General features: G+C 50.5%; 1 protein-coding gene across 4 annotated transcripts in view; it reads left to right on the top strand.

Moving 5' to 3' along the window:
- Nucleotides 1–16,235, top strand: part of EPHA10 (EPH receptor A10) — a 117,317-nt gene that overhangs the window by 69,046 nt on the left and 32,036 nt on the right. For all 4 annotated transcript variants that reach the window (XR_010594692.1, XM_042853977.2, XM_042853976.2 and 1 more), the window contains exons 6-7: nucleotides 8,040–8,164; nucleotides 13,819–13,981. Coding sequence is in view for 3 of the 4 variants with exons in the window: in XM_042853977.2 (XP_042709911.1) it covers nucleotides 8,040–8,164; nucleotides 13,819–13,981 (288 nt within the window). In the remaining variant the exon portion in view is untranslated. The remainder of the gene's footprint in view (nucleotides 1–8,039; nucleotides 8,165–13,818; nucleotides 13,982–16,235) is intronic.

Raw genomic sequence — 16,235 nt, 5'->3', positions numbered from 1 at the left:
TGCTTTTCAGAATAGAGGCAACGTTAGGGAGTTTAAAATATTAATAAGAAACATTTTATTCACAACATGAATTACTCTATAGCTGTATGATTTTTTAATTCCTTTTTAATGCATCTGGGGCTTTACTTTTTAGCTGGTATCTACCATACGGCACGAACGAAGAAGCCCCACACACTGGTCTGCAGCAGATCACTGAGTTACCAGAAGAAAACGTAACTATGATTAGCGATGAATAGGGTTTATTAACAGCAGCAATGATTAGAGGCGATACAGAGGTAGAATTGTGTGGGTGGCTCTGCTTGTTAACAAAGACAAGATGACTTTTCCCAGCTTGTCTGGAAGGAGAAGGCCCAGGAGAAGAACTGATGTTGGTCACTGCTAGGAATATGTCCTAAGTTCAAGACATGGAGGGTCTATCTTTCTTTAATTTATAAAAAGGCTCAGGCCCTAGCCCCCCTGCACAAGTTAGGAGAGCAACACTGAAGTTCAAAGAGCAGGCTGCTCTCCAGAAGCCAACAAAACTTGACCTCTTACAAAGCACAAAGATATTTTGTCCTGTGACTATAGGTTAATGGGCTGTTTGACATTGACTGGTCCCTTAGAATATGTGCTAACTTCTTATGCTAAACTATCTGTTTGACCTTGTATTTAACTGTGAGTACCTTCCCTAGACCTGAAGGAGAGCTCTGTGTAGGTCAAAAGCTTGTCTCTCTCATCAACAGAAGTTGGGCCAATAAAAGCGATTACCTCACCCTCCTTGTTACTCTATAAATACTACAGGTATGCAGTAGCCACTAAAGCATGCTGGAGGTGGGCATTTTTCCAGCTGTTCCAGTTACTACAGCTGAAACTCTGTGTGTGTGTGTGTGTGTGTGTGTGTGTGTGTGTGTGTGTGTGTTTATCTTTGCAAGGCTGGCAAAAAATTGTCATGGTTTCATCTAGAATATTTCTGTTTTTTCTCTATTGTTGAAAGACTCTTTGCAGGTAAAAATAGTTTCTCCCCTCCCCTCATCCCTTAGCAAATATTGCACTTGAATTTTTGCCATCATAGAAAATGGCTCTGAGGAAAATGGCAGCCAGGTGTAATTGGCAAGATGCGGTATAAGGAAGTACAGAAGCGGCACTAATCCTGTCATATTAACGATTGTTCTCTGAACTACCACAAGGGGGCAGCAGGCTTTGTGCCATTCCTGTTATTCCTGAAACCGGAGCTGTTGGTGTCTTTGGTGGGATGGGACCCTTTACTGCTGACACCTGAAGTTTTCAAATACAGCTCCGCACCCGAGACTCTGGGGTAAAGGAAATGCCAGCCAGGCGCATGTTGCAGGAATTACAGGCGGAATCTAGTATCAGAGGGGTAGCCGTGTTAGTCTGCATCCTCAAAAACAACGAGAAGTCCGGTGGCACCTTAAAGACTAAAAGAACAGGAGTACTTGTGGCACCTTAGAGACTAACAAATTTATTTGAGCATAAGCTTTCGTGGGTAAACCCCACTTCTTCAGAGTTGTCCTCTGCCTGTTGTTGCGATTACCTGACAGACCAGACAGGATGCAGCGTTAGCTGCAGTGGTAATGCAGGCACCAGTGCTGCTTCAGACCACACCTGGACACTCACCTGCAGAGCTGTCGCAGGTGTGCTGCTCTGCCTTCATGGTCTCATTGGGTCTTTAATTTCAAACACAGCAGAATCCCTTCCCTCCCCCAGCACTACACAGGGGCTTTCATTTAGGAAAAAGACTTGCCAAAAGTTGAGAGCTCAAGATGACCCAGATGTTTGGCGTCAGTAATAGGCCATCCTCTGTCTCCGGTCTCAGCTGAGCTGTGGGAATGATGAAGCTGACCCTGGTGTCTACGAAAGTCCCAAACTGTGCCTTTTAATTCTGGGCTTTGAGACAGATTCTAACCTCTGCATTCATTCCTGCTGCTCCCACCCAGGGAATCAGGCCTGTTCTGCATGGTCTGTCAATATGTTCTGAAACATTAATAACCTTTGTTATCCTCTTTCTCCATTGCTAGAGTGAATTTGCTCCACCCTCTTCACATATGGATAATTCAATATCCTCCTAAAGGTCAGCGCCCAGAGCTAGTGTATTTACTTGGAGAATTAGTTCTTAAAATGTCAAATAACAACATCTAGTCAGATTAGAAGTAAATGACAAGTGACCTGTGCAAAGAAAGTGCCCGCACGTGCAAACAGCTGCTCCCTGGCTTGCTTTGCCGGTGTCGCATGTTGAGGCTGGTCTGGCCTGTGCCAGTTGTTTAAATAGAGGCTGAAAGGACCAGGAGCCAGTCAACATGAATAATTCATCAGCAGGACTTTTCTCAGCAGAGATTAATGAGCTACGTAATAAATACAACATTTCACAGCTACTTAAGTTTGCTTTCCAGGGACTTGTTCCTCTCACTGGAATTCCCTGTAGGATAGGCAGGCTCTAGCAAGCTTCCAAAATCTGGGGGAGAAGGAAGACAACATAGAACTAGCTAATTTCCCAGGCCGCTTTTTCTCAACAAGGTTCCTTTCAGGCTGTCAGCTCTGCCCTGCCGTCCCCTGAGCCAGATAATGGAGGGGTTGTGAGAGACTCTTGTTCTGATTAACAAAAAATAAAATCTGCCTGGGCTTTAACGATTGGGGATTTGTGTTTGAATGACCTGGCAGGATCTAAATGAGGAAACCAAAACTGACCTGCATCCCTGCAAACTGACCTAGGAAGACCGACAGAATCCATGAAAACAGGGTACCCTTTTGCATCTCGCTCTGACCTGCCCCCGGCTCCCATTTCCTATCAATGAGCCATGGGGGGCCCTCTGGAGCAGGAGAAATCCTAGGTGTGCTGATGTATATAACAATGCTGGGACTCCCCAGAGGAAGGATGCTACAGAAGGGCAACATAAGGTGCCAGTTCAGTGATTAAAATTCACAGCGGTCCTGCTGTGAGCCAGGAAGATCCTGGTCTCAGCTTTCCAGAGGAGGACGCTGAGGAAGAAAGATGAAGTGTCTTGCCAAAGGCCACCCACAGTGTTGGTATAGAACCCAGGAGTCCTGACTCCCAATCCCTTGCTCCAACCTCCCAGACACGGATGCTCCCTCTGACTGTGAGTGAGGGAATGTAAACGCCCAGGTCAGTGGGTGTGATGGAAAATGGGAGCAAACCAGAACTAGGGCAACAGCAAACTCCCTCCTTTGGGGTCTGCCCGCTGAGACTGATTATCGCTGCTGTTCTCTGGTGACCACTGAGGATCGGGGGAAAGGAACATCAAGAGTTTGTGTCCCTAATTCAGGGCTCCAGCAGCAGAAAGGGGACAGGTGCAAGCAGTGTTCCCAGTGGGGAATTTGTTGTGAACAGCCACCAGCAGATCAGAAGTTCCTCAAAGAAGCTCGTTTCAGAGGATAAATCAGCCGGTGTAAACTCTCTTCTCTGCTCTTGCCTTGCAGCTTAAAGGGGCTAAATGCGATGCTCTGCTCCTTGGGCATCAACAGGACCCAGATCTGAGAATGAACAACCTAAGGGCTGGGGGAAGGTGGGAGGTCTTGGCAGCCCAACAAGCTCCAGCGAACTGCGAAAGAGACTTTGTATTAGGAGGAACACGCCAAGAACAGAAAACATTTCCCCTCTCCTGTCAGAGCAATCCCTGCTGCCTCACGGGAGAGACGTGACAGGCCTTAATTGGCATGGTCAACTGCAGGGGAGAGTCGGGGTTTCTCATTAATCTGGGACAAAAAAGGGGCTTCAGTGGAGATTTGTATCCAATGTGCTAGATTTTCACTGCTGAACTATTTAGCTAAGTGGTTGGCATCTCCTGGGCTTCTCCAGCCCAGTTAGCCCATTCCCCTGGTCCTGATAAATCAGCAAAAAACACATCAGTGGGGAGGTGAGGCTTTGAGTCTGAGGCCTCTATCCCACAGCGGGTGTCCTGTCCCTGACCCAGCTCCTTGTGACACTCTGACAGCTCAGTCCGGGTCCCGCTGGCACCTGCAAACCCTGCTGGTCTCTCCCGTACAGCAGAAGAGTACAGGACCGTTAGCGCTCTGGCGTGCCACCCACAACATGCCCGCAGAGCCCGGTGAGTACAAGTGACATGCTGCCCGGCGGGCACAAAGGGCTGGTTATAGCAGCAGTGTAAGAGGCAGGTGCTGGGGAGGGGAAATCCGTGCAGCAGAGGGAGGCGGACAAGTCGTTCCCTTCTCCCTGCCTCGAGTGCTAGGGGCAAAGGCTGAGCTCCCAGGGGAGGGGCCCAGGGTTAGCACAGGTTGGCTGCTTTCATGCTCATCCACTGGTCCCAGCTCCACATAGGTCAGTTTGCTTTGGCTCCCAGCCGGGTTAACCCGAGCGGGAGAACTAAACGTGAACAACGCGGGGAGGAAGGCTGGGCATTGGTTCTGGAATCCTGGGCTGGGGGTTTCGTTACCCGTTACCCTGCTCGCCACTTCAGGTTTCACACTGTGAAGCTGAGTTTGAAACAAACCAACAGTTTTTATCCCTGTCGGGATTTTGTTCCTTTTTAAAACTGAATGTGCCCCGCCTGGGGAGAGTGAATTCCAAGTGGCTCTGCGCTCCCGTGGGCTGAGACTGTGCCAGCTAGTGCTGGGTGCCTGCCGCTCTCTCCTCATCTGAAGCGGTGTTGAACCGGGCACTGTCCCGGGGACAGGAAAGCCTCTTTTTTGCCCTGCCAATGATTTTTGAGTGACTTGCCTGCTGCTAGACCCTGATAGGGGCTTGCCAGACTGATACTCGCTGCTGTTGCTGGCTCCTTTTCTTAAGCGAATTAAGTCCTCTGCCCTTTGGAGCGACACCCAGCCAGCGCACTGGGGCTTGGCTCTCCTCTGAGCCTGTGCAATAATCAAGAGGCACCAATTTACACAAAATTATCTTTATTTTCACTTAGAGTCAGATTGTCACACGGGACTATCCGGCCAAATAAAGAGCCTGATTGTCGTGTCACTTGAGCAGCAGTTCTGTGCTCCTGGGGGATGAGTGGAGAGAAGCTGTCTGCGGGTCGAACTCTGCCCCATGGCTGACGTTCGGTGAATGCCAGGCCATGCTCTGCTGCGTTATGTCCAGGCCGAGATTTGATTCCTCTGTATTATCTGACGGGTTGGAAGGGCCTGACCCCGGCTCTGCTCAGATTTCCTCTTCTAGTGTGACGCTGACTAATGGGAGTGTTGCTATTTACAGCCTCACTTCCCATGGAGTCTGAAGCAGTCTGCCCAGGGGGCCGGTTCCTGCCTATTAACAGCACAACAGGAGGCTAATGGGGCATAAGCAGCTGAACTCTGGTCTCCTTCATCTACTCTCCATTCCCAAAGCAACCCTCCGAGCCTCAGCGAAAGGCTTGCAGTGAAGAGATGCCAATGGGCTGTAGTTGAAAATACCTTCCCGCTCTGGGAGCTTGCCAGAGTTTGCTCTAAGCTTAGCAACAACCTGTAACAGCTGATGGTCTGTGCATTGGTGAGTTTTGTACTTTCCCAAATGACTGGCGCTTTCTCGTCATAAGCTTTGAAATCCAGCTAGTCGCTCATCCTGGTATATGGCAAGACACTTGCTCTTGCCTGTGTCCCCATGGCAGTAATACAGCGAGACAGACTCCAACGAGACAGACTCCAACAAGAGACTGCTGAGCTAGAATTGATATGCAAACTAGACACAATCAACTCCGGTTTGAATAAGGACTGGGAATGGCTGAGCCATTACAAACATTGAATCTATCTCCCCTTGTAAGTATTCTCACACTTCTTATCAAACTGTCTGTACTCGGCTAGCTTGATTATCACTTCAAAAGTTTTTTTCTCTTAATTAATTGGCCTCTCAGAGTTGGTAAGACAACTCCCACCTGTTTATGCTCTCTGTATGTGTGTATATATATCTCCTCAATATATGTTCCATTCTATATGCATCCGAAGAAGTGGGCTGTAGTCCACGAAAGCTTATGTTCTAATAAATTTGTTAGTCTCTAAGGTGCCACAAGTACTCCTGTTCTTCTTTTTGAAAATACTTTCAGGAGTTTGTGCAAATGGACCTTTGTGCCCACTGGTATCTGTTTTGAATGGGCGAATATGGGCTCCTGCCTCTGGGATGCACCTCACTGCTGGATGTGCTGCACTGTACCCCATGTTATTCCAGTGCTGGAAGTTGCCAGTTGTGGAGTGATTTTCTGATAGAACAGTGTCCTCTAGAGACCCCAGGAGACTCATTCTCACCTGTGACCATGCAGCCCTATAACACTGTCTGACTGTAACTCTGACAGGCAGAAGGTCCCAGGAAGTTGTGTGCTATAAACCCCAGACCCACTCAATCTCCCCCCTGTAGATTACCAAACAGCCCAGCGCAGACTGACTAGCCACTGATTTATCTGCTGGCAAAAAACGGTGCTCACCTAACCCAATGGGCTCAGGCGAGATTCCCCTCCCAGCTCTGCACTGCAGAATGCTACTACGGTACCCTGCTTTCCATACCCTTGCAGAATTCCTGGTGACCGTCAATGCGGGGATGTGCATGTAGCAAGAAGGGAATGCTGGAGCTAAGATGCAGAGCTGGGAGGAGAACCGCTCCTAGTATGGGACGTTCAGTGCAAGTCCACAGAGCTAAGCTGGCTGGCTGGAGACCCCCTTAGTGCGACTGGGGGGGATCTGGCTCAGGGTGCTTGAGTTCCACATTTAACAAGGTCCTTTTTTAAGCAAAGAACCTGTTTGTGTTGCCTGGACTAATTGACCGGACAGATCCCTGTGCGTTAAGCTCCAAAACAATTACATGCAGCAGCAAAGAGGGTCCCAGAGCCCTGTAGTGTTTGCTGTCTTCATGTTTAAAACCAGTTGCCTAAAAGTTGAAGCAGTTTCCTTCTGTTTTAATGCAAAAGATTTTGGCTGTAACAAAGCTGTTACGCTTTGAACTTGTCTTCGGATTACCTTTCCTGGGCCCTGCCAGGCCACCAAGACAGGGTCAGTGCTTTTAACCAACACTGAACAGACGAATGACGTTAACAAAACAACTAAGGTTACAAATTCAGCTCCCCCACCCGCCATGTATTTCTGCCCGTTTCATCAGTTCTTGACCTAGAGGGTTGTAAATGCAGGCAGCCAGGCCAGGATCTAAGCAAGCCCCAGGGGATGTGACTGAATAATCTATCAGGAAGAGCTGATTTCCTCCCCTCCGTGTTTATACCCTGAATCCTGAGAGCCCCGGGGTTTGTAACACTGCAGACAGGGTGCAGCTGGAAGGCCACTAAGAAGGCAGATGCAGCTGGGTTTATTTAAGGGCCCTGTGGAAACTTCTTGTCTTCTAAAGGAGCTAGCTGAGGGCCTGTCCTATCAGCAGAGGATTACAGTGAGGTGGAATTACCTGGGCATCAGTGACTGGCTGGTGTCTTGTGACTAACCCTGGGCCTCTGTCTCCTCATGGCTGGTCAGTAGTCCTAGGGAAGGACTTGTACTCCAGGGTCTTATTGCCCAAATAAAACCCAGTCCTCCTCTGCTGTCTCACTTCTTGGCCACAAAGCAGGTGCTTGCGAGCTGGGCAGCAGGGTCTTGCTGCGCTCAACACCCTGGTTTTATAGCAGAAGAGTGAGATTTTCTCTCTGCCCTTCCAGCCTCGTCTCAGCAGAGAGAGAAAACCAAGGCGGTTCCGTGCACGGTGTGTGTGTCATGCAGATGCCGACTAGCCCTTTATTACAACACAACTTAGGCTAATGTGGAGTGAAACCTATTGTGTCAAAGGGTTTGTCTGTGAAACTCTGTGTCGGCCCAAAAGCTGAATGCCCTTTGTGCTGCAGAAGGAGCAAGTATTTCTGAAATGCATTCATAAGTGATCTGTCACTGGGGCACATTTGTGACCAGGCATAGAAATGGGTTGATGATACTGTTCCTCAAGGGCCCAATTCTGCCGCGGCTCTGCGCATGGAAGTCTCCGTGAGATGTCTCTGCATGGCGTGGCTGCACGGTCAGACTGTACAATCAGGGTGCTGTTTTTCTGGGGTGAGTGGTGGGGGAGCCCAGCCTCTGGGCGATGGTGTTAGTGATCTGCTTGTTTCTTCTCTCTGCTTTTTCAGCACCAGCTCCTGTCGCTGACATCCGCACAGATAAAATTGAACAGAAGAGCGTTTCCTTGTCATGGCAGGAGCCGGGCTTCCCAAGTGCCAGTAACATGGAGTACGAAATCAAGTACTATGAAAAGGTAGATCCTTTGGAGACTTGTTTCCCATCTTTTCAGTGACATGCCAAAAACTCCAAATGAGAGGTTCCCCCGCTTCCCAGCCAGCTTTGTGATACATAGAACTGTGCTTACAGATGCTGTCTGCATGTCTCCCCTGTAACGTTTGCTGTGACCCACTTGCTTTGTAAATCCTCAATAATGGAAAGTGTGTGTGTGTGTGTGGGGGGGCATTGTCAAGACTTTACTGGCATAAGTTTGGGTTGCTTCTGCTACTTAAAAGTTCCACATTTCTCAAATCACCACTACACAATCTGGTTATACACGCTTTAAATTATTTTAGCTATTTTTAGAGTTTATTTTCATTGGGTTTTTTCTGTCTCCATCTGTGAAGCCTGTCAGGTTGCATCAACACTGCGAGTCCTAATATATAAACCTCCAGGGAGAAAGAGTAGAACTTAAGCATGTGTAGAGGTTTTTAACAGCTTTTCCTTAACTGCATTAGAATTCTGGGACTTGGGAGCTTGCAACCAGCTAAGTTAGAAATATGTGCTTAGTCCCTTTGGATGAAGGGCATTCCCAGAACCACAGGAGGAGGAGGCTTATATTTTTGGCACTGATGGATCACAAAATACTGAACCTTAAAACTTCAGTGAGTTCAGGACTGACTATTATCAGTCCTGGATATTAGAGCAATGATATGTGGGTGAAATTCCACACGGGAGGGGAATGAAGCAAACATTTTTGTGATTGTCTTTTAAATTAAAAAATGGCCACTTTTGATAGCTGTTGTGAGGTTTGAGAAGGTTAGAAGTAAAACTAGTGGGCAGAGAGCAGGGGAATATGTTCAAAGACCAAATAAATGCAGTTTATCACATGGGTCTGTAAATTATCCTGTCAGTGTATGGGGATGCTCCTTATGAAATTCCCTACATGCCAAGCAAAAGGTGCAGTGACATGCTGAAATTCTTTCCCTTGAAACAGATGAGTTTGAAATAGATTCACATTAACTTGCTCTTTAATATCTGAGAGATTCCAAGAGAGGAATTTGTTGTGAGGTCAGTTGCTGAAATATAATATGATAATTTCTTAGCAAAAATACTATAACCACGAGATTTGGAGCACATGTGAAATAACAATCCACTGCCTCTGAACTTGGTTAGTAAGTTTAACTCTACAGTTTAGCAATTGCTCACATGAAAACAAATCAATATTTGATCTGACTCCAGAAAACTGGCTTGGTACCTCGTCCTTGTATTTAAGGACTCAGTTTTTTCCTGATTCTCTACACAAAGGGCTCTGAGGAAAAAACCATCTCAACTAGATAACATGTTGCACAACAACATCTACAGACCCTGGAGAAATGTAATGAACTCTGTGCAGGCTGGGGCATTAATGCTAGAAACTAGGGTTTGAGAAATGTGTTCAGGTTAGTTATTCAGCATAAACAGTGTGTGAGAAACGCAGGCTTGAGCTCTGCTAAGTCTTTGACACAAGGTTCAGCTGTATGAATTCTGGAACCCACAGACTGCAGCAAAATCTGGCCTCAAATAACTTCTACCTGAGCTTTGGGTGAAAAGAGACTAATCTGTTTGCCAAGCAATTTGTTCCAAACTGTCATTGTTACCTCCCATAAGAGCGTAACTCATTCATCATCATCATCATCATCATCATCATCATCATCGAATGTCCCAGCTTTAACAGTGCGTTTCCCCACATTTCACTCACGCCTGCACACACAGCCCCAGTTGCCTGGGAATGCCTCCTTCCCGCCTTGGAATAGCAAACAAGGCAGTGAAAATCCTTCTGTTCTTACCTTGCTACCTACTCTTGCTATTACTTACTTTACAACACCCAAAACATATGAGGCACCTCACAGAAACCCCCTGAGGTTAGTTCCTGCTCCAGGGTGCGACAGGCTAATAGATGGGAATGTAGCACCCCCCCAACGGGGCTGGGCAAGGCAAGATAGAGGTTCTGGATGGGGCGTTGGAACAGTTTGTGTAGTGGGGGCGCTGAGAGCCACTGAACTAGACTAAACCCCGTATATGAATCGGGGTGGGACTGACCAATGGGAGCTGGGGGGGCAGTGCCTGCAGGCGAGAGCAGCGTGTGGAGCCCCCTGGCCCCCCCGCTAGGAACCGGACCTGCTGGCTGATTCTAGGGCGCAGCGCAGTGCCAAGACAAGCAGGGAGCCTGCCTTAGACCCTCTGCGCCACTGACCGGGAGCCACCCGAGATAAACCCACGCCCCAACCCCCAGCCCTGAGCCCCCCCCCAAACCCGGAGCCTCCTCCTGCACCCCAAACCCCTCATCCCCAGCCCCAACCTAGAGTCCTTACCCCCCCTGCACCCCAACCCCTTGCCCCAGCCAAGAGCCCCCCCTCATCCCTGGCCCCAACCCAGAGCCCATACCCCCTCCTGCACCCCAACCCTCTGCCTCAACCTGCAGCCCCCTCCCACACTCCAAATTCCTCGGTCCCACACCCCCAGCCTGAAGCCCCCTCCTACACCCCAAATCCCTCATCCCCGGCCCCACCCCAGAGCCAGCACCTCCAGCCCAGAGCCCTCCCTCCCTCCCGCACCCTAACCCCCTACCCCAGGCCAGTGAAAGTGAGTGAGGGTGGGGGAGAGCGAGCCATGGAGGGAGGGGGAATGTAGTGAGTGGGGGCGGGGCCTCGAGAAATGGGCGGGGCCAGGGGTGGGGCCTTGGGGAAGGGGCGGGGCTAGGGTGTTTGGTTTTGTCTGATTAGAAAGTTGGCAACCCCATATATGATGGAAATCACTTCAAGCCAGGGGGGTGCAGCAGCCCCCAGCACCTCTAGTCCCAGCACCTATGGGATACTACGTATGTCTAGATGGTTTGAGTGGTTTGTTAAGCATAAGCTCCTTCTCTGGTGGTGCTGTGCGAGTGATTGGATTGAGGAGAGTGGAGGCTTGTCAAATTTGCTTTGGGAGGAGGTTTCCTAACAGGAGGCTCTGCCTGGGAGAAGCATGAATATATCCAGGGGCCTGGGACTTTGAGATTCCCAATGGAGAACATGGAGAACGTCATCTGGACTGTGACAACATGTGCTGCTGTAGGCATGTAGAGCCTGCATCTCTGGAGCCTACAGAAAGTTTGTGTTCTTTAAGTTCTGTGTGATTCCTCGGGACAAGGAATACAGCAAAGCCCTCAGAAGGGCCACACGGAGACCTATTGCCTTAGGAAATGCTACATCAGCGTCTTTCTGTTCCGGGCTGCCATGCAGAGTCTCAGCTTCCCATTCTGACATGTGTCAGCTGCTGCTTGAAAGGTTCTGACCATCTCAGTCATAACAAGGCAGAAATCCGGAGCGAGCTGGGTAGGTGAATCACATTCCTGGGACTGGAATCACTAGAGAATGTGCCTGCCAGCTTTGATTACTCCAAGTGTGCTAATACATGTTTATTTAGTCTTGAGAAACAGCCCACTGCTGGTGCCAAGAACAGCCTGCATCCGGGAAGAGCTCTGCCCTCTGTATTCCTGGCTGCTCCAGTCCAACATGCCTGGGAAGCGCCGGTGGGTTTAATACCATCCCCCCGTCATGGCAGGCACTGGTTAGTACCAAAGAAATTAAGTTAGACTGTTTGCAGACATCCAATGTGCTGCCTTCACATTAGCCATAATGAGAACAATTCACTATCCAAACGGCTTTCTGGCCAAAGAGTAGAACATGCAGCCCCCAGTGGAGGGGATGCAGTCCTCTTCATGCTAACGCTGTGTGACTTGCGTCCTGGGCAGGAGAGGCTGCATGAGTGAGGCATTGCAGGGCGCGGGCAGCTCCAGACTAGCTCAGCTAAGATGTTCCTGTGGACGTGTCTTTGCTGTAGTTGGTGCCGTGGCCGAGAGAGTCCCCCGATGCTGTTTGCTGGAGCAGTTTAAAATGCGGTGTTCTCGCCAGGAAACCTGGTTTGTGTGCCAGGCGCTAGGCCACTCTGTGCAGTCGGGAGGAAGGGCTTAGCTCTAGCTGTCCAGCGGCTTTCCACTGGCTGTCAGCTGATGGGATTCGGGCACGGAGCTGGTGAGCTGGTGCACAGAGGCCTTGTTGGTCTGAGTAACCCAGGTCTCCCCAGCCCACCTGCCTGTAGGACTGCCCAGCATTCAGAGCTGGCTCCAGTTTGCGGAGAGGGCCCTCTCCAGACGGCCTGGTGGTGGCAGGTGATCAGATTCCAGCTGGCGGACGCGTCCTCCCCCTGAGTAGTGCAGTGAGTACAGGCGCTGTCTCCTCTGTCCCTCACACCTCTACTCTGCTCACTGCTTTTCAGGGTCCTCCTGGGCTCTGGCCCAGCTGTAGCCAAGCCCTCTTTGGGGGTGTGGCCCCATCTTGGTGCCTTTCACTGAGAACCTGCTCATCGCTCTGGCGAGAGGCAGAGGGGAGGGGCTGAGGCTGAAGGTCCCTTCTCCTCTCCTGGGAAATGGCTCGTAGCAACACCCTCCCCCCCCCGCCCCCCGGACACGCAGCAGCCCCGTTTAGTTTAAATGAACCCCTCTCTGGGGACTCAATTACACATTCTCACCCACTGTCCCCGGTCCCAGCCTGAAAGGCCCCTTTGTTACAGAGGGAGCTTAAAGAGATGGCCATGCTGCTGCCAGGATGCACCAACTTGCCTCTGTTCTCGCTCAGTCTGCCCCTTCTCCTTCCCCTTCCCCTGATTCCTCCAAGAGCCTCTCTGTTCGAGCAGCCTCCCCTCCCCATCCAGGGCACTGAACATGGGACTCCTTGGCCCTCAGGCGACTCATCCCCCCAACCTGCCCTGATGCGTTTGGGGTCACTTAGCACCTTCCAGCCTGTCCCTCCCTTTGGACTCTTCTCCTCCGATATCCCTTTGGGACGCCGGCATCTTTGGCCAGCAGTTCCAGTGACTTCCCAGGCCTGCTTTGAGGCAGTGCCGTTGTGTACCACAGTCCCCTCGAGGAGCTGGGCCCTGTCGCTGGCTTGATTGTGTACTCAGCGCTTCCCCCGCACATGCCATGCAACCCCTCTGAATGTCCTTCAATAGCCAGACAGGGCTGCCCAAGGTACATCCACGACCACCCTCTGCCCATCCTCTCGGGTTCTTTGGAGATGGTAACTCGGGCTGGGAGGGGCGGGGTGGGGGACAGGAGTGTGCTGGCTGGTGTCTGAGTGCATGCCAGTATGTGACTGCACCCAGCACCCTTTGCTGGCTGGAATGCCAGGCCTGCTTAGCTGTTTATTCTCAGCCCTACCTGGTGGAACTACTTTCTGTTATATGGTGAATATTAATCTTATCCTATATGTAGAGCCACGCTCAGGACCTCCTTGGAGGTAGAGGGGGAGGGGCTTGGTGTGCACTCTCCCAGCGTGCAAGGTGGTGTGAAAGAGAATGTAAAGATGTGAATGGGAGAGGACAGCCAAGGAAGCTGGTGTATCGTCCCTTTTATGACACCCGTTCCCCAGCCTCTCACCTGTCGTATCCGCTAGTCCTAGCTGCGTTTATTCATCCTTCTTGTAACTTTTCAATGTAATTTCTATTAATGAGGCATCTAGAAAACGTTTCATTTTCACTGATGGTCTAACGTTTGGCTAGTCAGCCCTGCTAGGACCCAGAGGCACAGCGATAAGACAGCTGCTCCACAGATCAGCTAGAGGACAGCTGTCAATCTCGTTAAATCTCCCGTGTTTCATTATTTCATAGGATCAAAGAGATCAAAGTTACTCGACCGTGAAAACCGCGTCGACGGCAGTGACAGTCAGTAACCTCAGGCCTGGCACACTCTACGTCTTCCAGGTCCGGACAGCGTCAGCCCAGGGTTATGGAAACTACAGTCCTGGCATCGAAGTGGAAACCTTGGGGGAACGTAAGTGCTAGCAGGCTGGTGGGGTGCGTCTCGAACACAGAGCACACGTCAGGGGCGTTACTTTGAGCTGGAGCAGCTCTACGGCTCGCGGTTTGTGCCTGAGACTCCACTGACTTCAAGCAGCAGAGTCTGTTCTGGGTGTGGGCTGTCCCCTAAGGAGGGAGCGGGCCCTTCTGTTGAGCGAGGGCCTATTCCTTCATTGCTAGGTACCCGTTTCCTTCCGCTGTCAGAGACTGATGTCGTGCTAATGAGGGCTGCTGGCTTGACAGCCTTGCAGGCTGACGTCCTCCAATTGTCCACAGAGCAGGTGCAGCATCGACAAGGGCACCCGCCTGCCCGCTTCTGCCCTGCCCTAGAGGGAGCCCCTCGGCAGGAGAAGGGGAGAAATTAACCGGACATCTCTGGGGGTTCTACTGAGCCTGCCCACGAGGATGCCCGGTAGGGCCGATTGTGACTTGGTTTTTGTGACATTGACATCGGGATGGATCCCCCCAGTTCCATTACACGGGCCACCAAACAGCTGTCAGATGGGAACGGCTGTCGGTCACTGCCTGCTGAGCCAGGTGGTCTTCAAGTAGTGCCACAGAAGGGCTGGGGAGGGGGTCAGTTGCACTATTGTCCAGTGGAAACCAAACCAGGGTCCTTCAGATCATTTCACAAGGGAGCAGAGCTGGTCTCGAGCCTGTGTCCGTGGAGCACTTAGGGTGTTGGTCACTTTGCTGACCGGCTTCACTGGATCTTGTTGGGTTTTTACTTTTTACAGCTTCCATTCAACCCTGTTGTCAAGACCATCTGGTTTCACTGTCTGAAGGAGGGGCTGGGAGAGATGGTAGGTTTCCAGCCCTGGCTGGAAATGAAAGTCCAGGGATGGCTGGCTCAGAATGAAGTTCTACAGATTGTGTTTAACAGGGCCTTAAATTGCATCCATTTACCACACGTTTTCAGAATGAATTGACTCCAGTAAAAGTTGTCTATCGAATGTCGCTATCTCAGACCTCGGTTCGCCAGCGCAGGAGAGGAAAGTATTGAACTAGTGGGGGAGACCATTTGTAAGCTATAAATTGTAATGTCTCCCCCATAAACAGGCCTGTTTCCTTAACACCAGCTAATAGAATGAGGAGTCCACTAAGGCTGAGAGCTAGAGACAACACTGCCCTTCACTCCGCTCGCGCTGGCTCTGGCTGCCAGAACGGCCTCGGCCCGTGAACTGGAGAAATAACAATAAACAGCAGCTTGGCACCTGCGGTGAAAGTTTCTCACAGTCTTTGCTAGAGGAACCTGAGCTGGTTTAGCAGGAGGAGGGGCCGAGCTCTGGGACAGGGAGATGCTCCGAGGGAGCATGGCCAGATTTGAGACCCACGTGCGTTTACAGCCTTCCCATGGTGTGGCAAATCCTCTAGCTTTTGTCTAGCTGCATTTGCTTTGGAAACAAGCTGCCACTCGCCTTGTGAAATCGGAGCCCTAGTGCTGCCGACCCTACGAAAATAGCATGTTGAGCTCCCCTTGCTGCCTTTCCACGAGCGGCTACTGTGACCCCTGCTCCCAGGTCTGGCCTGACATCCGGCAGGTCGTGTGCTGCTAACCCGGGGTCAGCATGAACGTCCTTCTGGCATTTCGACTGCATCCTGGAGGAAATCTTTTCTCAGCTTCAGCCATCAGGGCAAGGTTGTGGCTTAGGCAAAGTTTTCAGACCATGTAACATCTGCAAACTGCCAGCTTCGTCTAGTGCAGTGGGCTCTCAACCTTTTCATATGACTGTCCCCCTTTCCGGAGTCTGATTTTTCTTGTGTACTCCCGAGTTTCATCTCACTTAAAACCTACTTGCTTACAAAATCAGACATAAAAATACAGAAGTATCACAGCACACAGTGACTGAAGAAGGGCTGACGTTCTCATTTTGTCTGTGTGAAATGTTAGTTTGTACTGACTCCGCTAGTGCTTTTTCTGTAGCCGTTGTAAAAGTAGGCAACTATCTAGATGAGTTGCTGTACCCCCAGGAAGACCTTTGCATACCCCCTGAGCTATGCAGCCCCCTGGTCTAGGGCGACGCACCTGCATTGCAGGGAATGTGCAAGGGGAGGCTAGGCAGTTAAAAGTGACCTGCTTTGTCCCCTTTCTTGGTGCTTTATGATGCAGAAAAGCCTGAAAGATTTTTTGCCCTACCTCAGTCTCTCTCTTGTATTTTGCCCTAGAAATACCCAGAGTTTTGTTCCCTTTTCTGGTTGTGTTTAAACACGAGGGGCCCATCGTACAC

Source organism: Chrysemys picta, chromosome 23, assembly GCF_011386835.1.
Source record: "Chrysemys picta bellii isolate R12L10 chromosome 23, ASM1138683v2, whole genome shotgun sequence".
Classification (NCBI taxonomy): Eukaryota; Metazoa; Chordata; order Testudines; family Emydidae; genus Chrysemys; species Chrysemys picta.
The sequence above is the reverse complement of the archived record's forward strand: the minus strand, read 5'-3'. Positions and strand labels throughout refer to the sequence as shown.